The sequence below is a fragment of the Rhinoderma darwinii genome, chromosome 9 (genome assembly GCF_050947455.1).
Source record: "Rhinoderma darwinii isolate aRhiDar2 chromosome 9, aRhiDar2.hap1, whole genome shotgun sequence".
Taxonomy (NCBI): Eukaryota; Metazoa; Chordata; class Amphibia; order Anura; family Rhinodermatidae; genus Rhinoderma; species Rhinoderma darwinii.
In genome coordinates, this window is record NC_134695.1 from 27,359,057 (window position 1) to 27,381,842 (window position 22,786).

A 22,786-nucleotide genomic window follows, 5' to 3' on the forward strand; every position below is an offset into this window, starting at 1 on the left:
TGTTTAAGATTCCTCACAGGTTTTATTTAACATTTTTGTAAGAAATTATTTAACATTGTTTAAAACTTAAATCTCGTCTGCTAACTGTAGTCTACCGTTGTTGTTTTTTGTTTTTTTTAGGTGTGAACTGCTTTTTGTGGACATTTTACATGGATTAACCTAGAGGTAGAAAGGATACACTGTTTGCTGCTATCTTTATTCATAACGAGTATTTAGAAAATAAAGCACATGGGGGGTGGATACAATAATACAAAAAAGAGAAAATGAAAGAAGAAAGCGTCCGATGTAAAACAAAAGCAAGAGGAACCAAGTACAATAGGAAAACAAATTAAATAAGTAAAAGGCCACAACAGTATGGGGAATTAAAAGAGAAAGAAGCAAGACCAAGACAAAAGGGGCTAGTACAGAAACATAGACTTTTGTACAGAAACATAATGAGAAATAACAAACAAGCTTTTGCAAGAAAAGTAAAATCATGAAAAATACAAGTTAGAAACGTATACTTAGACAGAACACATGCCAAGAAACCAAAATAAAAAGCAGACAAAAGGACTGGTGTAAAAAAAAGTTCATTAAATTCCTCCAAACATTTGAAGACCTGGAACCTTTCAAATATCATCAATGAGTTCCTTCTCATGAGATGCAGTCCGATGACCTCTTTGTGCGTAAGCTCCGCCAACCTCCATCTCGCTCTTCTCCTCACAAGAGTCCTGGTGAATCAAAGTCACTGATAGCCTCTGGGAACAGCAGGCACAACGGTGGAGCTCGTTCTCTTTCGGAGTCAGAGTTTGATCCCTGTGATAAAGGATCTGGAAGCCCCTCTGCGCCACGATTTAAAGATCCTTTCATACTGCTTGGGCTGGCTGGATACAGCCAAGGGCCATCGGCCCATGAGGTAAAAGAGAGGCCACCTGAAGCAGATCCTGTAGCCCCTCGACCAAAGTGTTTTGCTCACCATGACATCCAGAGTATACTGTTTGATCCTTTTCAAAAGAGAGAGTCAGAAGTTAGAAAAAATGTGAGAAGTGGGGCATCTTCTGCCTCTCAGCTCAGGACTAATTCTTCACCCAGAAGATCTTTGTCATCCCCAGAAGATCCAGGTGACCCTGGAGATGGAAAAGACAATGAGCTCCTGCTCAGCTGTCCATATTTTCGCAATGAGGTAGGAAGAGAAGAAGCAGAAGGCCAAAAAGATCAGGGATGGAATTTTTGTTCCGTTTCATCTCTCCATGCACCACTCATCAGTTTTCCCGTTCGAGGGCCCAATGCCTCTGTATCAGTATTAGAGGAAGCTAGAGAAAGGATAAGAGACAGCAGCTATTTTGTGGAATATCAAGACCTGGGTGCACTATATTACCGAAAGTATTTTTATGGAAAAGGTTAGTGAAATCTATTTTTTTTTTAGTAAGCACTTTAATTTCATTACCACTTTGCATAATTAGATTTTTTTTCTTTCTCCAGAACATCAGAATTTTTTTGGAGTTGATGAAAGACTGGGGCCTGTGGCGATAAGCTTACGGAGGGATGAGAGAGAAGGTGCTCAGGGTGTTCACTATAACTACAGAATAATATTCCGAACCACTGAGGTACAAGAGGAGTACTGCTATGTATTTCTTTTGTTATATATTTAATTGTAATTCTCATTTATTCGCCTAGGCTGCAGTACAAGTAATGCTACCTGTACATTAAATGAAATACTATTGGGAAAACCACAGCATATAATGTAAAAATTTGGTACAACACCAGTTTTGTTTTGCCTCACTTGAGCAAAATAACTAGATTTCTGTTTAACCATATACTGACTTTTCTGTTTAAAGTTAAAGACACTTCGGGGGTCCATCCTAGAGGAAGCCTTTCCTTCATCCATACGAACCAATTCTTCCAGGGCAATTTCACCTAAAAAGCTTCTTGAAAACATTGTACCAGAAGTTAACTTGCAGTGTCTACGTCTTGCATCTAACTCTCCTAAAGTACCAGAGACTCTCCTAAAGTTGGATGAGCAAGGGGTAAGTGTGTATTGCCCTTTTTAATATATTACTAATGCAAAATAAACAGTTTTTCTTATACTAGATTGAGGGGACAATTTAAAATGTAGACATTTTATACATAATAATATTTATATAAGAATTAGTTTATCCAGACATCATCTCCCATTATATAAAAACTGATGGGGTATTTATTGCAAGAAAATAGAGGGCAGATTGATTCTTTGCACTTTTTGCTTCTCCATTTATACAGTGCCAAAGTACGCTGAAGAATTATTCAGCCTTCTCTTTGTTCAACCACATCTGTTTATAACACAGTGAAGCTTTCAGGAAGCTAATTAACCTGTCAAAGAGGAAGCCAGATCACCCAGAGGAAACTGACATTGACAGAAGGGGAAATGCAAAATACACAAAACTTGCATTTTATGGGGCCCTACTGTAGTTTCGTATGTCTCCAATTTCATATCAAGGTATATGGAGTTTTTTCAGTTAGATTCTGTATTTCTTACAGAAAATTTGTGCCATTGCTTCTAGAGTAAAATATATCCATAATTTCACTCCCTATTGGAGTACATAACATCAGCACACCGAGGGCCTCTGTACAAGCTCTGCGCAACAACCATAACCATGAGTTACAGTAACATACCACATGTAAGATGATTGGTATTAACCCCTTCTTGAATATGGTCATAACTGTACGCCCATTTTAATCTAGCCTCAACGCAAATAGGCATACAGATATGCCCTGAGAATAAAGCGGGCACAGGAGCTGTGCCCGCGCCATCTGCAACGGGTGCCGGCTGTAATATACAGCAGACATTCGCAAAATCAAAGATCACAGTTATCTCCGATCGCCGCCGTTTAACCCTTTGAATGCCTCTAAGTGTCTGACACAGAGGCCAGGGGCTCCCTCTGTACCCCATCGGCCTCCAGCAAGCGATCACGGGGTACCGATGGTTGCTATGGCAACCAGGAACCCTAGCAATGGCCTCCTAGTTGGCCATGTACAGAAGCCTATTAGGTCCTGCCAAAGTTGAAAAATGACAGTTACCATACACTGCACTACATACGTATTGCAGTGTATTGTACAGTCCCCTAGTAAGTGTAAAAGTAAAAAAAATGTTTTCGAAAAAATGAATAAATAAAAGTTTTAAGTAATAAAAACATAAAAATAACTTGAATTATCCTGCACAGTGAACACCGTAAAAAAATAAAATAAAAAACAATGGCAGTTTTTCCTTTTTTGGTCACATTGTCTCCAAAAAAATTAATATAAAGTCATCAAAATGTTGCAAGTACCTGAAAATGGTACCAATAAAAACTACAGTTTGTCATGCAAAAAACAAACATTACACCGCTCCGTCCGCTCCCTCCATTTTTATTATGTAAAAGTAGTAAAATGTTTAAAAACTATATAACTTTGGTATCGCCGTAATCGTATCGAACCGCAAAATAAAGTAAACATGTTATACTGCACGGTGAACGGCGTCAAAATTTTATTAAAAACAGTGCCAGAATTGCTGTTTTTTTGGTCTCCTCACCTCCCCAAAAATTTAATAAAAACTGATTAAAAAATCACATGTACCCCAAAATGATACTAATAAAAACTACGGCTCGTCCCATAATAATCATGAAAATCCCATGAAAATCAAGCCCTCACAGGAAAAAAAAAAAGTTATGACTCTCGAAACGCAGTGATGCAAAACAACGGCCCAGACTAATTTATATGTTCAGCAGTTCTTCACCTAAAACCCCACATTATCATTTGCTAACACCCACAGGTGGACCCTAATCTAAACTGCAACCAAGCAAAATCCGCTCCCCAAAAGCCAAATTTTGGCCCTTCTGAGCCAGGCAGTGTGCCCAAACAGCAGTTTATGACCACATATGGAGTATTACTGTGCTCTGGAGGACCCATTTAAATATTCATGGTGTGTCTCCAGTGGTCCAAGCTGGGCATGACATATTGGGCACTGAAATAGCATAGCTGTGGAGAAATGGCAATGTTTAATCTGCAATATCTATTGTGTACTAATTTCTGCAAAACATGTGTGGGGTCAAAATGCTCACTACACTTAATGATAAATTCCTCAAGGGGGTTTAGTTTGCCATGTGGGGTCACTTCTCGGGGGGAGGGGGTTTCACTGTACTGGTAGCTTAATGCAACATTGCGTCAAAAAACAATTTTGTAAAATCTTTACTCCAAAAACTAAATTGCGCTCTTTCCCTTTAGAGCCTTGCCATGTGTCCAAACAGCAGTTTATAACCAGATATGGGGTATTTGCTTACTCAGGAGAAATTGTGTAACAAATTTTTGGGGGGCCTTTTCTCCTGTATTCCTTGTGAAAATTTAAAATTATAAGCTAAAACTACAATTTTTCATTTTCACGGCCCGATTCTAATAAAATCTATAAAACATCTGAATGGTCAAAATGCTCACTACGCCCCTCATTTAATTGTTTGAGGGTTATAGTCTCCAAAATAGGATCACACCTGGGGAATTTCTACTGTACTGGTACTTCAGAGGCTCTGCAAATTTGACATGGAGCACAGAAACCAATTCAGCAAAATCTGCGCTGCAAAAGCCAAATGGTGCTCCTTCTCTTCTGAGCCCAGCCGTGTGCCAAAACAGCAGTTTATAATCACATGTAGGTAATTGCTGTACTCAGGAGAAAATGCTCTACAAACATTGGGGTGCTTTTTCTCAAAAAATTTAAAATGATGAGCTAAAACTACATATTATTGGAAAAAAAATAATTTTTCATTTTCATTGCCCGATTCTAATAAAATCTATAAAACACCTGAGGGGTCAAAATAATCACTACACCGCAGATGGATTCCTTAACGAGTGTAGTTTCCTAAATGGGACGAACAAAAAACAGGTTTATTTTTCTAGGCACCACTGCTGGAGTAAATTCATGCAGATGAGGTCTCTCCTCCCTCCTTAGCAATCATAGAATAAACGGGACAACACAAACTATATATAGAAAATTTATTTTTCCTTTATAATTTCAGTACAATATACTTGACAGTACAAAAGATGCAATAGATGCAATGTTCACCATACATATGAAAGTCCCAGCAATGGCAATTGTTGCCCGATTTCACATAGGATCCTTATCCAAATTAAAAGAGATGCTGCTGGAGGGGAACAGGCATTCATTCACATTGACTGCGACGTTTCAGGGGACCGCCCACTTTCTCAAGCATGTGTGGTATTCACTAGTGTCAGGTTAAATACACGACAGCAAAATTCAATCAAACCTATTGCAAATATCCTTGTGATACACATTAAAAACACCAACCTTAGAAAGGTAACAACTGGTGCATGGCCTAGCTGGATATGTAGCAGGACGTGATCTGTTGACCTCCCGCCGCCACATAGCATTTATCCGGCACAATGATCCTGAATGCTGATATAAATTAACCTCATTAGCATAAATCTAAACTAGCTCATAACTTGCTCAAAAGTGATCGTTTTTCAAAATAAAAACCACTGCTGTTATCTACATTACAGCGCCAATCAGATTATGTAGGAGATAGGGCACTTATAATCTGGTGACAGAGCCTCTTTAAGTGGCTTGTATATCAAGTGGAGTTATTAAACCAGAGTTAACAAGAGCAGTTAAAATCCCAGTAAGTACTCTTCTTTACTTTTAGTTTTTCCATTGTTTTTTGTAACTGGGATAATTCTTCAGTGCACAGTTTGCCATATGTATGCATGACTGGAGCAGGAGTTCCAGGGTGAATACCTCTGTTGCAGATGTGAGCATGTTGTTCACATGGAAGCTCGCATTAGAGATCTTGAGGAGCAAAATGCAACACTGAGGGCAATAGACAATCTTGAACAGAGCATGCTGCTCACTGAGAAAGCAGTTAGTGAGGTAGACCTGGAGGGTGAAGACATGGGTCAGCAGGACCAGGCAAGTAGCTGTGTTAATGTAGTTAGGGGCAGTAGAAAGGGGTCAAAGAAGAGGAAGGCAAATCCAGTTTCTGTTATTCCAAGCAAAATTGCTACGTTGGGTGATGATGCAAGGGGGTTAGTCTCAGAAATGGCAGCTCTAGTGGATACTGATCTCCCTAACAGCCGGGAGAACAGCCCAGCTAGTAGTCGGTGGGACGGTAATGCAGGTAAGGCAAGACAATTAGTAGTTGTAGGGGATTCTATAATCAGAAAGACAAGACGGATAGAATAATTTGTTGCCAAGACCGCCTCAACCGAATGGTTTGCTGTCTCCCTGGTGACAGGGTTCAGCATGTGGTAGAATGGGTGGATAAATTACTGGGAGGGGCTGGTGATAATCCAGCTGTCGTGGTCCATGTGGGTACCAATGACAGAATACATGGTAGGCGGAGGAGCCTTAAGAATAATTTGAAAGAACTAGGGTACAAGCTGAAGGGTAGGACCTCCAAGGTTGTATTCTCAGGAATACTGCCTGTGCCATGCGCATCACAGGAAAGACAGCGGGAGCTCAGGGAGTTAAATGCATGGCTTAAGTCTTGGTGTAGAGGAGAAGGCTTTGGGTTCCTAGAGCACTGGGAGACTTTTCATTGGGGTACAAACTGTATTCTGTAGATGATTTGCACCTAAATGGAAGGGGGTCTGCTATGGGGGGGATTCTAGCTGGGGTGGCGGAGTATTTAAACGAGGGCTGAGGAGGGAGGACAATGAAAGGGGTAGTTAGTTTAGGGAGGGGTCATACTATATGGGTGGGTGGAGAAATAGACTGTGGGGAGAGGACTAGGGAACAGGATAAGGAGATCCTTTTGTTACAAAACAGCAATGAAAATAAAAATGCCCAAATAATGTCTAATAATCACATTTCTGATACCAAATGTGGCAATTTGAAATGCAAGCTAAAGTGTATGTTCAGAAATGCCAGAAGTCTAGCAAGCAAAATGGGAGAGCTTGAGGCCTCGGTACGGGAGGAACATATAGATATAGGTGTTGTTGAAACATAGCTATACTCTTCACATGACTGGGCTGTAAATCTACAGGGTTTTACACTATCTTGAAAAGACAGGGCAAATAGGAAAGGCGGTGGTGTATGTTTGTATGTCAGAAGTAATATGAAGGCGAGTGTTAAAGAGACATTAGTGGGTGAAGATTGTGAGGAGGTTTAAACCTTGTGGGTGGAATTACAAAGGAAGGTAAACACTGAAAAAATTACTTTTGGTGTAATCTATAGACCCCCCCCCCCCCCATATAACTGAGCAGATGGAAGGTCAGCTATATAAACTGATGGAGCGGACTGCACAGGAGGGTACTGTAGTGATAATGGGAGATTTAAATTACCGGGATATTAATTGGTTTCATGGTTCGGATTCAACTGCGAAGGGAAGACATTTCTTCAACCTGTTGCAGGAAAATTTTATGGCCCAGTTTGTGGAAGACCCGACTAGAGGTGTAACCCTGTTGGATCTGGTCATTTCTAATAATGCCGAGCTTGTTGGGAATGTCAATGTTCGTGAAAACCTCAGTGATCACAATATAGTTATATTTTACCTATACTGTAAAATACAAACACAGGCTGGGAGGGCAACAACACTTTAATTTTAAGAAGGCCAATTTCCCCAGGATGAGGGCTGCAATTCAGGACATAGACTGGGAAGAACTAATGTAAAATAATGGTACAAATGAAAAATGGAAATCTTAAAATCTACTTTGTATAATTATAGTGCAAAATTTATTCCTATAGGTAACAAGTATAAACAACTAAAATTAAACCCCACATGGCTTACAACGTCTGTAAAAAGGGCAATATATTTTAAAAAAAGGGCATTTAAAAAAATACAAATCTGAGGGTACAGCTCCAGACTTTGCAAATTATAAAGAGCTTAATAAAATCTGCAAAAAAAGGAATAAAATCTGCAAAAATACAAAATGAAAGGCAGGTGGCGAAGAATAGCAAAACAAATACCAAAAATTTCTTCAAGTATGTAAATGCAATAAATCCAACATGTAGGACCCATAAATAGTGGTAATGGGGAGAGGGTCACAGGGGATCAAGACAAGGCAGAGTTACTAAATGGATTCTTTATCCCTGCATATACAACAGAAGAAAGAGCAGCTGATGTAGCCGATGCCAGTGCTGTTGACACATCAATTAATATACTGAATTGGCTGAATTTAGATATGGTCCAAGCTAAATTAAATAAAATAAATGTACACAGGGCCCCGGGACCAGATGGGTTACACCCTAGAGTTCTTAAAGAGCTTAGTTCAGTTATTTCTGTCCTCCTCTTCAAAATATTTAGAGATTCTTTAGTGACTGGTATAGTGCCAAGGGACTGGCGCAGGGCAAATGTGGTGCCTATTTTCAAAAAGGGCTCCAGGTCTTCCCAGTGCAATTATAGACCAGGAAGCTTAACATCCATCGTGGGGAAAATGTTTGAGGGGCTATTGAGGGACTATATACAGGTGTATGTGACAAAAAAAATTGTATTACAAGTGAATGAAAGCACGGTTTTATTAAGGACAGAAGTTGTCAAACCAACCTGATTTTTTTTTATGAAGAGATGAGTAGAAGCCTAGACAGAGGGGCCGATGTGGGTATAGTGTTTTTGGACTTTGCAAAGGCATTTGACACTGTCCCCCATAGACTTCTAATGGGTAAATTAAGGACTATAGGTTTAGAAAGTATAGTTTGTTATTGGATTGAGAATTGGCTCAAAGACCGTATCCAGAGAGTTGTGGTCAATGATTCCTACTCTGAATGGTCCCCGGTTATAAGTGGTGTACCCCAGGATGCTGCCAAAAGACATGGCATACTAAATATCTTGAAACAATACCAGCTGGCAATTCTGTGTTTATCTGAAACACATCTAACATCTGACCCTATCCCAGCATTTCGAAGAGCATTGATCGGTACTGCATATCACTCCACATACTCATCCTATGCTAGGGGAGTGAGTGTGCTGGTACATAGGTCGATCCCATTTAAATTCAGAGAAACATCTATTGACCCGGAAGGCCGATTTGTGTGCCTGAAGTACGATTCATACTGTCACGATCATATAGGTGGCGATATATGTCCCGCCACCTTATTCTAATGACATGTTTAAAAAAGTGCTGGCATTTATGGCGACATCCACTTATCTCCCGGCCATTGTCATAGGAGATTTTAATATTTACTTTCTGGATAAATTTCATGGAGGTGTCATAGCTCCTCAGACTCTGCACACTGCATTTGCTAGAGTTCTGGACGAAATAGGTTTGCGAGATATATGGAGGGCTCGCAATCCAACAGTTGAGTGTTACTCATTCTATTCAAGCTCACACTACTCATATAGAATCGGCCTTGCGGTGGGGAATAATTTAATATGTGGCTATGTCAGGGATATTTCATATTTGCTGAGAAGTATATCTGATCACTCCAATATTGTTATCACTGGCCTTTGATGGAGGAGTTAGGAGGGATGGTGGACTGTGAATGCTAAAGCCGTTCTGGCTTCATGTTCTTGGTCCGTCTGGTAGCGTGGTGACAGAATTGGACGTTTATTTGCTCGATAACAAAGGGTCCGCCTCTCCCTTGGTAATTTGGGATACCCTAAAAGCATATACGATACGAGAGGGCTTTATATAAAAAACATTAGCAGATATAAGTCAAAACGCAATGAGCTCCTTTTGACACTTTAGTCCAGAGTAGGGGATATGGAAGATCGGTTTGTCAATGATCCTAATGAGGATAATAAAAGTAATTGGATGGAAGCCCAACAGTTGCTTAAAGATCCCCTTCTGCAATCCTCAGAACTTAAACACTTCTTCCTGAAACAAAAATATTTTGAGGAAGGGGAAGGTACTGGCCACTTGTTGCCAACTATAATTAAAGCGCAGGAAGGCCCAAAACGTATTGGGGCTTTGAAGAATACGGCGGGTAATGAGGTGGTAAATGAACGGGAGATGTTTTCAATCCTTCATGACTTCCATTGAGATACGTATTCGCCTTGATTGACAGATGGGGATCAACGGATAAGGAGATTTCTAGTCGAAATTACACTTCCATCTGTAACAACAGCCCAACAGTCTGATCTTAACAAACCAATCTCCATTGAGGAATTAGAGACTGCCTTAAAAGATGTCCCTAATAAAAAGGCACCAGGAGCGGATGGTCTCCCTGGGGAATTCTTCAAGGAATACTAAGGTGTATTACTACCTGAGTAACTGGAAGTTATTAGGGAGGCGGAAAATTTGGAAAAATTGACGGTTTCCATGGGTGAGGCGGTAATAGTGGTTCTGCCGAGACCAGACTCTTACCGTCTAATTTCTTTATTGTGTGCTGATGTGAAATTGTTAGCGAAGGTACTTGCTAACAGGCTGCTTACAGTTATTTTAAACTTGGTACATAGTTACCAAACTGGTTTCATGCCGGGAAAGTCCACGACCATAAATATTGGACGACTGTTTCTCAACCTCCAATTGACGCCTGAAGTGAGAAAGAGTAGGCTGGTGCTCTCGCTCAACGCTGCCAAAGCGTGTTACAGTGTTGAGTCGAGATTTCTGTGGGAGGTTTTGGCTACAATGGGTTTTGGGAAGAGTTCTCTAACATGGGTAAAAAGAAACTTTACTGTAATCCAAGTGCACGGATTTGGGAGAATGGCATGTTGTAGTAATCATCTGCTTTGAGAAGAGGGACCTGTCAGGCTTAGCCATAGTGCAATTGGCGTGCATGTTTAGAGATTCTTAGGAGATAACTGGCTTTAAAATATGTAGGCTGGTCTCTCCCCGTCCAGTTACACACTTGATTGCAGAATATGATCGATACTCTGGGTTATCCATAAATTGGGACAAATCAATCACCCTGCCACTAGATTTTTTAACTAGGGAACTATTAGAGGGAGTCACACAGATGCAGCTGGTCTCTTCATTTAACCTCTTCCCGACATTTGACGTATCCATACGACAAAGTCGGGTAGGGGAAGTATGGAACGGGCTCACGGAGTGAACCCGCTCCATACGATGCTGGCTTCAGAGTAACGAGCGGGATCGCACTAGAGCGCGATCCCGCTCGTTTAACTCGTTAAATGCCACGGTCAATAGCGACCATAGCATTTCAATCGTTAGAGAGAGGGGGCGACCCCCTCTAACAACTCATTGCGCCCCCCGCAATGCAATCGCGGGGTGGCGATGGTTGCTATGGCTGCCGTGGGGCCTAATGAGGGCCTCCAGGTCCGCCATCTTTGTGCTCCTATTAAGCCCTGCCTCCTTAATAGAAGCCTGTCAGAATCACGATATACTGCAATACATTAGTATTGCAGTATATCATGCAAGCGATCTAACAATTGCTGGTTGAAGTCCCCTAGCGGGACTAATAAAAAAAGTTAAAATTTGTAAAATAAAGGGTTTTTTTATGTAAAAAAATTTAATAAAATTAAAAGTTCAATAAAAAACCCTTTTCCCATTTTCCCCCTAGAACATAGTAAAAAAAGAAATAAATAAAAATAATTGGTATTGATATTTTAAGAGCCATAACTTTTTATTTTTCTGCTGACATAGCTGTATGAGGGCTTTTTTTTTTTTTTTTGCGGGACAACTTTTAGTTTTTATTGGTACCATTATTTTGGAGTACATATGACTTTTTGATCGCTTTTTATTAAAAAAAATTCAAGGCAGGATGAGTAGAAAGCAGAAATTCTGGCATTGTTTTTTTTTTTAATTTTCACAGGGTTCACCGTGCTGGTTAAATAATGTAATAGTTTTATACCAAATATGTGCAACTTTTTTACATTTTGCTTTGTATTTTCATAATAAAGCATTTTTTGTAAGGGGAAAAAGTGGGTTTTTCATATTTTTTTTTACTTGGGATTTTTATTTATTTATTATTAACTTTATTAAACTTTTTAAAACTTTTTTTTAGTTCCACTAGGGGACTTTATTATGCAATTTGATCGCTTTTATAATACGCTGCAATACTTCTGTATCGCAGTGTATCATTGCCTGTCCGTGTAAAACTGACAGGCATCTGTTAGGCCATGCCAGTGGCATGGCCTAGCAGGCATTCACTAAAGACAGACCTGGGGGCCTTTATTAGGCCCCTGACCGCATGTGAACCAATGGTTTTCATGGAAATCGCATCTTGGCTGTGCCAATGGGGTGAGTGAGGGAGTCCCCTCCGTCTAAAACTACTTATATGCGGAAGTCGCTATTGACCACCACATCTAAGGGGTTAAATGGGCGAGATTGATGCTGATTTTGATCCCACCCTCTAGAGCAGGTCTGCTCGAAGCCCTTAGCTACCTCCAGTAGCTGAGAGCAGGCAGCTTTTCAACCTACTAGCAGCGCTGCTTTATTCTGGTGTAGCGCCGTAAAAAGATTACTGCATCAAAATAAAGCCTGCTAGTGACCAATGTAAAAGATCCATGGGGGGTCACTAACGTGTTAGCAAAATCCCGTATTGACACTCCTCCCCTGCAGCTGCAAGTAAAACTCTGAACCAAATTTAAAAAAATTCTTAGTCAATACAAAATCGAGTAAGGTCATCAGAAACCTAATCTTATCATTAGCCAAAGTGGCATCATCACAGAGCTATACCTAACTGCAGCAGTACCCTCATTGTATGGTATATTAGTGTACTAGCTCTTAATATCCAAAGTACACAATAGTGTTACGTTAGAAGTATCAATTGATTTGACCCTACTCAAAAAATCACTTGTATCTCACAAACAACTCAGTAAATTCTTTACTATTTTTTGCAAACATTAGTCTATATATACCGCCAAAGGTTGTAAGATGGAGTTAACTCCAGAACCGATTGGACCACCGGGAGGATTTTGAAGATCTTTATGCACTTTTGGCAGTAGATATAGTACAGGATCAAGTGGAAAATTGTTCACCATAGAATTTTTTAAAGCCACATCGATGATCCCCGCAAGAAACGCTTCTTGTAGGAACTCAACTCACGTTTAACCGCTAATGTTGAATCCCCACTTATCTTTTTATATACCTTGTCATTAGTGAGTTGACTTTCTGCATCCTGACAATATTTGCCTGTCTCCATTATGTTGGTAGCACCACCCTTTATCAGCTTTTTTTTTATTCTAATGGAATCATCTTGCTTAAAATCTTTTAAGGCCTGTTATCGTGTTGAGACCAATTATTTCTCCAAATGATTTTACAATTATCCCACTTCTCCATGACCTTACTGATGAGGATCTGCCTGAAAGAATCTTATAGGTAACTCACAACATCGGGATCAAATTGGCTGCGCTTATGCAATGATACTGGAATCGCATTAGTTGCCTGTCCTTTATTCACATAAAGGACGCTCACGGCGCTCATCTATTATGTTGATAATCACGAGTGTCTCTTTCAAATTTGCCCTCCAAGATTGAAGTTTTAAATTTTTTTATGTTATTTTTAAGCTCCTCATTTGTTCGATTGTAATCATCTAAAGAAAATTTTATCTAAAACTACATATTATTGGGAAAAAATATTTTTTTAATTTTCACGGTCCAATTCTAATAGATTCTATGAAAAACCCGTGGGGTGAAAATGCTCACTACACCCCTAGATACATTTCTTGAGGACCGTAGTTTCCAAAATGGGGTATTTTTTGGGGTGTATCTAATGATTTGGTACCTCAAGGCCTTTTCAAACATGAAATGGTACCTGGAAAACATCGTAGTAAAAAGAAGGCCCCAAAATCCACTAGGTGCTTTTTCATTTCTGAGGCCTGTGTTTGAGTAAAGTAGCACACTAAGGCCACATGTGGGATATTTTTGAAAAGTGTAGAATCTGTGTAATAAATATTGAGTTGCTGTGTTACTGAAATAAATGGATTAAATTGAAAATCTGACAGAAAAAAATGAAAATTTAAAATTTGACCTCCATTTTGCTTTAATACCTATAAAACACCTAAAGATTTAACAAAATTTCCTAAATGCGGTTGTGAATACGTTGAGGGTGCAGATTTTAAAATAGGGTGACTCATGAGGGGTTTCTAATATATATAGACTCTTCAAAGTCATTTCAAAATTGAAGTGGTGTCTAAAAAATATGTTGAATATTTGAAAAACTGCTGGTAAATTATAAGCCTTATAACGTTCTGAAATTTTTTTTAATTAAATAAAAAAATTATGCCTACATAAAGAAGACATAGTAAACCTTATTTATTTACTCATTTGTGTGGTAGCATTATTCATTTTATAAAGGATTTCAAATATAGAAAAATGCTAATTTTTCTCAATTTTCTTTACACTTTAGATTTTTTTTATAAATAAAGAGTAAACATATCGACCAAAATTTACCACTAACATAAAGAAAAATGTGTTACGAAAAAACGATCTCAGAATCACTTGGATAAGTAAAACCCATCCAGAGTTATTACCACATAAAGTGACATGTTAGATTTGAAAAATGGGGCTGGTCCTGAAGGGCAAAATAAGCTTGGTCCTGAAGGGGTCAAACAGCTGTTAATATCATATGTATCTGGAGGTTCTCAGTACTAGAGATATTCAAGATAACTTAGTAGCCATTCTGTGCTTCAGAAATTAAGTTTTTGGCAATATATTGTCTGTACTGTCAGGTAGACCCTCTCAGATGTAGATAGCGCCAGTGTCCCCTGTAGGTAGTGCCCATATAGTGCCACATTACCCATGTAGATAGTACCACACCCCCTGTATATAGCACCCCCTAGACAGCACCACACCCTCTGTAGATAGTGCCACCTCCTGCAGATAGTGGCACCCAACTGTAGATAGCATTACCCCTGTAGATCGCACCATCCCCCCTGTAGATAGCACCACCCCCTGCCGATAGTGCCACCCCCTGTAGATAGCACCATCCCTTGTAGATAGCACAAACCCCCCTGTAGATAGCACCAGACCTGCCCCCCCCTACGTAGATAGCGCCACCTTAGCTCCCTCTAGTAACTGAATCCACGGTCAGAGCACTGTTGCCGGGGATTCTGCTTCTAGAAGGATCTTCTGACATCTCTGTCCATATATGGACAGTGACATCAAGAGCTCCCTGTAGGAGCGGAGTCCCCGGCCAGAGTGCTGCCGACGCTCTCGACAGAGATTCCGCTCCTATAATAACCCCTTACATTACTGTCCTTATATTGACAGCGACATCAAGGGCTCCCTCCAGGAGCAGAATCCCTGGTAGAGTGATTTTACCAGGGTACTCCGCTTCAAGAGGGAGCTTAGGTGGCGCTATCTACTGGGGGGGATGATGCTATCTACAGGGAGGGGATGCTATCCACAGGAGGGGTGACGCTATATGCAGGGAGGTGGCACTATCTACAGGGGGGATGGAGGCATCTACAGGGGGATGGAGAGACGTCAGGGGCTCCCTCTAGGAGCGGAGTCCACGGCCAGAGCGCTCTGGCCGGGGATTCCGCTCCTAAAGGGAGCTTAGGTGGTGCTATCTGCTGGGGGAGTTGTGTGTGGCACTATCTACAGGGGAAGTGTATTCCGGGGCTCTCAAAGTCCCAGCAGACATAAGAGTGCAGCACTGCTTACAATGAAGCAGCACTGCACTCATTAAACCCCGTTCCAGGCTGCCAACGTTTATATACGTGATAAACTGCAAGTGGCATCGGCAGTTGGAATGTATATAGCTGTATGGCTGTCGTAAAGGGGTTAATAATCATATTCAAAAGAAGAGTGCCCAATACTGACCCCTGTGCAACCCCACTGGTTACTGTGACCCACTCTGAGTATGTACCATTAATAACCACCCTCTGTTTTCTATCACTGAGCCAGTTGTTAAAGGGGTTATCCGGGGACCAAAAATTGCATTGCAATAATATATTTATGTGAAAAGAAGTAACTTACTAATGTACTTTAATTTAAAATTCTGTACTAAATCGTGCAGTTCTAACCCCGTTAATTGTTCCTGGAAGTCCTAGAGCTTTTCTAATAATGATGACGTGCCGACATGGCCACACGTGACTGAGTGCCTGTGCTGTTCGTGTCGGCGTGTTATCAGAAACATGACCGCAAGGGGCAGTCACATTGCCTATTGCTTGAGTCCCCGAGCAGAGCATAAGCTAGCGTTTTGCTCGGGACTCCAGGAGTTTCTGAATCTTGTAAGATCTCCACTGCAAAAACCAAATTGCGCTCCTTCCATTTAGAGTCTTGCTGTGTTTTGAAAAATGGCCGCGTAAAAAACGCCCCCGAAAAATAAGTGCATGTCACTTCTTAAGCTGTTTTTGAAGCTTTTTTTCATTGACTCTATAGAAAAATAGCTCCAAAAACGGGCGTAAAAAATGCAGCGAATAGCTTAAAAAACAGCTGAAAATCAGGAGCTGTTTTCTCTTAAAAAAAAGCTCTGTATTTTCAGATGTTTTTTGATAAGTGTGTGAACATACCCTTACACTTGTAAGTACATAAAGTGCAGTGTTTAAATGTTTTAAATAAGCAGAGTATTCCTATTGGAAGCAGGTTTGTTGGTTGTGTCGTTCCAGCCAAGGGCTTGTTCACGCGTAGCGAAATTACTGCCTATTTTACATTTGAAATATTGGTCAATAAATCTCATCCACACGCTGCGTAAAATTTCCGACCAGAAATTCACCTACGGTGCGTATTTTTCGTACTGCAGCATGTCAATTACTGCGGCAAAAAGTGGACTGAATTGCTGCGTCTTTCAGAGGAGATATCACCATCTCCCAGCATTGAAAAAGACTGTAATGACGGGGAAGGGAGACAGACAGGTGAGCCCTAATCTACCCACCACTCAGTCCCTGCCTACTTGCAACGGCCCGTCCTAGGCGACGGCGTACAACTGGGCGACGGTCCTTACGCTCAATAAGTGCACGACAGACAAACAGACAAGGGTACACAGAAGCTAAGGGAAATGGGGCAGTTGCCCACGGCAACACCGTGAGCAACAAGAGTAGTGAACGAGCTGAGTCAAACCAGGAGTGTACGAGGTACCAAACGCAGAGCAGGAGAGTAGTCAGTAAGCCAGGGTCAATATGAAGCAGGGACAAATAGTTCAAGCAGCAGCAGCAAGCCAGGAAACAGGAGAATCACAGGCAAAGGAGGAGCAGGAAATGCAGGTATAAATAGACAGAGGGCGGGAGCTAGCTCCATCTGGCCAGGCTGTGATAAGCTCTCCCACTCCTAAGCCTGCCAGCCTGAGTGGTAGAAGATGGAGTCACTCTCTCAGACTTAGGAGCAGGTGCAGACAAATTACCCACGGGAGTGTCTGGTAGATCCTTTACAAAGACGCAGAAAAATCTGCACAATTTTCTGCAGTAAAAAATGCAAGAAATGGTGCGATTTTTCCACAGTGGAATTTCTGGAAGTTTATGCGGAATTGCTGCAGAAATTTATGTGCAGTAATTCCATTACGTGTGGACAAGCCCTAAAACAGACAAGACAACATTGTAAGTAGGAACTGACTGTTCCACCATGAAAGCTGAAGATGCTGTGGGAGTAAACAAAATAAGCGACTAAGGCTTCTTACACACTACCGTTAATATACGTTTACCTCTCTTCCGTCGGAGGAAGAGAGGATCGAAAGGTTAAACGGAAAGCAACGGTTCCGTTAGAATTACCATTGATTTCAATAGTAATTCTTTTGTTTCAGTTGCTTTCTGTTTATCTCCGCTCGCTAGGTTTCTGTTTTTTTTTTTACAAAAGCACTTTTTTTTCCCTATTAGTTAAAAAATGTTCTCTGTCTGATTTCAACCAGAAAAACGCCATGTGTCTTCATATGAAATTGGTGGCATAAGTAGGTACAGAATCTCGCAAAATTACCTCTATGGCTGTTCTGTTACGGCTCCATGCAATTCAGAGTTTTACGGCGCAGTAATCCAGCCATTTGTCTGAGGCTTGGACCGCTGGTTTAGTGCATGGACTGGATCAATTGCCACTTTTCTGTCAAATTATAGGTAGAGAGCTCTCCAGAACAGAAGACTTTGGCTGTGGGTGAGGGCGGTACAGCCTTCAGCCGCAAACATGTTTTCCTTTTTTTTAGCTAGAGATTGAGTTAATTCAACTGAATGTGAGATAAGTCTAAAAATCATCAAATAAATCATTAGTTATGTAATGCACTATTGTCCCCTCTATTCCAGCTCAGTTTTCAGCGAAAGATTGGTATTCTGTATTGCCGTAGTGGACAGTCATCAGAGGAGGAGATGTATAATAATGAGACAGCAGGACCAGCTTTCCAGGAGTTTCTGAGCTTACTTGGAGATGAAGTCAAACTCAAAGGTTTTGACAAGTACAGAGCGCAGCTGGACAACAAAAGTAAGTTTTATACATCCGTCATCCCACTAAACATATTTTAATTTTATTTATTGTTACATTTATTTTTGTTTAATTTATTTAAGTATGTATTTTCTCCCACTAATTCCATTTTACTTGTTCACAGCTGACAGTACAGGCACGCACTCTCTCTATACCCGCTACCAGGACTATGAGATCATGTTCCACGTTTCAACAATGCTTCCTTTCACAGCAAGCAACAGTCAGCAGGTAGACAGAAATAATTTACAGGTTTTTTTAAATTATGTTTTAGAATACATTAAATCTTAAGTTTATTCTTTAAACCTAATAATGGCAGGAATATAGATACTACTTGTTTCTATCCTCAATTTCGCTCATTAATTTAACTCTATGCTTTGTTTTTGATTTTTTTTATAATGATTTATAATGGATTCTATAATGTATATTTTTAATGGTACTACACCATGTTTAGATAAGGCAGAATTACTTTTGTTAGTGAACAATATATTATGTTGTCAGTTGGAATCCGTAGCCAGTAACATCAGCTGCAGGGTACGGATTCTATGAATAAGGGTTGCTGAGGGGGAGGCACTAGGTTGATGTGCGCGCTCTTGACATTTCTGTTAATGTATAGATAGTGATGTCCGAAGCAGAGCTGAAGTCCCGGGCAGAGTGCTATTATAGACACTGCTCCGGTACTCCAGCTCTGTGTAAGCCTCTAACATCACTGTCTGGTATTTCCGTATATGGACAGTGATGTCAGGGGTTCTCCCAGAGCTTGAGTCCCAGAGCAGACCGCTAGTATAGGCTCTGCTCTGAGACTCTGGGGAAGCCCCTGACATCACTGTCCATATATGGACAGGGATGTCAGGGGCAATGCCTGAGCCGGAGTCCCGGGCAGAGCGCTACTAGTTCTCTGCCTGGGACTCCTCTACTTTCCTCTTGACATATATGGACAGTGATGTGAGGGTCTATCCCAGAGCCGGAGTCCCAGAGTAGAGTGCTAGTGTATAGGTTCTGCTCTGAGACTCTGGCTCTGGGGAAGCCCCTGACATCAATGTCCATATATAACAGAGCGCTAGTATAGGCTCTTCTGACCATTCGTGCTCCAGCAGAACGACGCAGGCGGCGTGATGACGTTATAGCGCCGCCTGCATCACAAGGAAAGTGCCGAATGGCGAGGCAGGGAACTGATGGTTTCCTTGCCTCATCAGAGCTTTCAATTGTATCTGCGTCCTAAGGATGCGGATACAATTAAGTACAAATATTGTGTGCCCGCCATCCCCTGTGAGTGACCTGATTGGCAGTCAGCCAGGCCATATAGTTCATTTAAAAAAATATATATATATATGTGTGTGTGTGTGTGTGTGTGTGTGTGTGTGTGTAAATGTATATACAGTATGTACAGTGAAGGAAATAAGTATTTGATCCCTTGCTGATTTTATAAGTTTGCCCACTGTCAAAGACATGAACAGTCTAGAATTTTTAGGCTAGGTTAATTTTACCAGTGAGAGATAGATTATATAAAAAAAATAAAAAATAAAATCACATAGTCAAAATTATATATATTTATTTGCATTGTGCACAGAGAAATAAGTATTTGATCCCCTACCAACCATTAAGAGTTCAGCCTCCTCCAGACCAGTTACACACTCCAAATCAACTTGGTGCCTGCAGTAAAGACAGCTGTTTTAAATGGTCACCTGTATAAAAGACTCCTGTCCACAGACTCAATTAATCAGTCTGACTCTAACCTCTACAACATGGGCAAAACCAAAGAGCTTTCTAAGGATGTCAGGGACAAGATCATAGACCTGCACAAGGCTGGAATGGGCTACAAAACCATAAGTAAGACGCTGGGTGAGAAGGAGACAACTGTTGGTGCAATAGTAAGAAAATGTAAGACATACAAAATGACTGTCAATCGACATCGATCTGGGGCTCCATGCAAAATCTCACCTCGTGGGGTATCCTTGATCCTGAGGAAGGTGAGAGCTCAGCCGAAAACTACACGGGGGGAACTTGTTAATGATCTCAAGGCAGCTGGGACCACAGTCCCCAAGAAAACTATCGGTAACACATTACGCCGTAATGGATTAAAATCCTGCAGTGCCCGCAAGGTCCCCCTGCTCAAGAAGGCACATGTACAGGCCCGTCTGAAGTTTGCAAATGAATATCTGGATGATTCTGAGAGTGATTGGGAGAAGGTGCTGTGGTCAGATGAGACTAAAATTGAGCTCTTTGGCATTAACTCTACTCGCCGTGTTTGGAGGAAGAGAAATGCTGCCTATGACCCAAAGAACACTGTTCCCACTGTCAAGCATGGAGGTGGAAACATTATGTTTTGGGGGTGTTTCTCTGCTAAGGGCACAGGACTACTTCAGCGCATCAATGGGAGAATGGATGGTGCCATGTACCGTCAAATCCTGAGTGACAACCTCCTTCCCTCCACCAGGACATTAAAAATGGCTCATGGCTGGGTCTTCCAGCACGACAATGACCCGAAACATACAGCCAAGGCAACAAAGGAGTGGCTCAAAAAGAAGCACATTAAGGTCATGGAGTGGCCTAGCTAGTCTCCAGACCTTAATCCCATTGAAAACTTATGGAGGGAGCTGAAGATCCGAGTTGCCAAGCGACAGCCTCGAAATCTTAATGTTTTACAGATGATCTGCAAAGAGGAGTGGGCCAAAATTCCATCTAACATGTGTGCAAACCTCATCATCAACTACAAAAAATGTCTGACTGCTGTGCTTGCCAACAAGGGTTTTGCCACCAAGTATTAAGTCTTGTTTGCCAAAGGGATCAAATACTTATTTCTCTGTGCACAATGCAAATAAATATATATAATTTTGACAATGTGATTTTCTTTTTCTTTTTTTTTATATAATCTATCTCACTGGTAAAATTAACCTAGCCTAAAAATTCTAGACTGTTCATGTCTTGGACAGTGGGCAAACTTACAAAATCAGCAAGGGATCAAATACTTATTTCCTTCACTGTATGTATGTATGTATGTATGTATGTATGTATGTATGTATGTATGTATGTATGTATGTATGTATGTATGTATGTATGTATATATGTGTATGTCTATATATACATATATATATATAGAGAGAGAGATATAAGAGACAAGAGTGTTTGATCAGCACATTCCAGCAAAATGAAACAAAACATGTATACATGTGCAAGCACGCCTGTGACTGCAAAACAATACAGTACACAAGAAAATGGTGACAGCACTCTGTGAACACCAATGGCACCTAAGCACTATCAATAAATTAATATGCATTACTGCTGAATCTACTTACAATAGTGAGGTTCTTAGCGCACATATTGATCAAATTGTGTGAGCCCACCTGCCACGACAAGGCATCCTCTATAAGGTGGGTCCCCACGCTTCACTTACACCCAGAATGGGACTAAGCCTTGGGGATGATAGAAACCAGCATTAAACTAATTAAAATCACCCCCGGATTATGGGAGGAGTGCAAGATCAAGAAATAGAGGCAGTCACTAACATATATAACCATATATAGACAGTGATGTCAGGGGTAACCCCAGAGCCAGAGTCCCGAGTAGAGCGCTACTAGCGCTCTGCCTGGGACTCCAGCTCAGCTCCTGACATCACTGTCTATATATGGACAGTAATGTCAGGGTTTTTTCCAGAGCCAGAGTCCCAGAGCAGAGCGCTAGTATAGTCTCTGCTCTGGGACTCTGGGGAAGCCAATGACATCACTGTCCATATAGGAGAAGGAGCTCTACTAGTGCCCTGCCTAGGACTCCTCTACTCTCCTCCTGAGATCACTGTCCATAAATGGTCAGTGGTGTCAGGTGCTTCCCCAGAGCCGGAGTCCTGGAACAGAGCGCTAGTATAGGCTCTTTTGACCGGTCCTGCTCAAGCAGAATGACACAGGCGGCGTGATGACGTTATAGCGCCGTCTGCATCTCAAGGAAAGGACCAAATGGCGAGGCGGGGAACTGATGTTTCCTTGCCTCGCCAGAGCTTTCAATTGTATCTGTGTCCTAAGGATGCGGATACAATTAAGTACAATAGTGTGTGTCCCCCTTCCCCTGTGAGTGACCTGATTGTCAGTCAGGTCACATAGTTCATTTAGAAAAAATAAAATAAATATATATATATATAGATATATACAAACTACGAAATGATGGCAGCACTCAAGAAGTAATTGAAAAACAAAGGTGTCCTGTGGAGAGGACTGAAACGTAGCATTTGACATGGGTCAATAAACCACATCTTTTTTTGCAATTACTTCTTGAGTGCTGCAATCAGTTTGTTGTTTGTGTATTTAAAGGACCATTCGGAATATGGTCAAGCTCGCATAGCACCGTTCGCTTTATTTTCTTTGAAGTGCTGCTTTTTTTCTACCTACTATACTACCTATATATATATATATATATATATATATATATACATATATATATATATATATATATATACACATATACACACACACACATATATATGTGTGTGAGTGTATATACATTATATATATATATATATATATATATACATACATATAGGCATGATTCAGGGATCCAGTGATGGCAGCTCTAAGCACTAGTCTGTCTTTACTCTTGCCTTGAAGAATATGTATTTA

At 40.8% G+C, this 22,786-nt stretch overlaps 1 protein-coding gene across 4 annotated transcripts in view; it reads left to right on the forward strand.

Annotated features, from left to right (window-relative positions):
• The window catches only part of SIPA1 (signal-induced proliferation-associated 1), a 92,465-nt gene that overhangs the window by 35,214 nt on the left and 34,465 nt on the right, over nucleotides 1–22,786 (forward strand). For all 4 annotated transcript variants that reach the window (XM_075837406.1, XM_075837408.1, XM_075837407.1 and 1 more), the window contains exons 2-6: nucleotides 121–1,379; nucleotides 1,462–1,586; nucleotides 1,818–2,006; nucleotides 18,008–18,182; nucleotides 18,307–18,410. In XM_075837406.1, coding sequence (XP_075693521.1) covers nucleotides 641–1,379; nucleotides 1,462–1,586; nucleotides 1,818–2,006; nucleotides 18,008–18,182; nucleotides 18,307–18,410 — 1,332 coding nt within the window. In that variant the 5' untranslated portion in view covers nucleotides 121–640. The remainder of the gene's footprint in view (nucleotides 1–120; nucleotides 1,380–1,461; nucleotides 1,587–1,817; nucleotides 2,007–18,007; nucleotides 18,183–18,306; nucleotides 18,411–22,786) is intronic.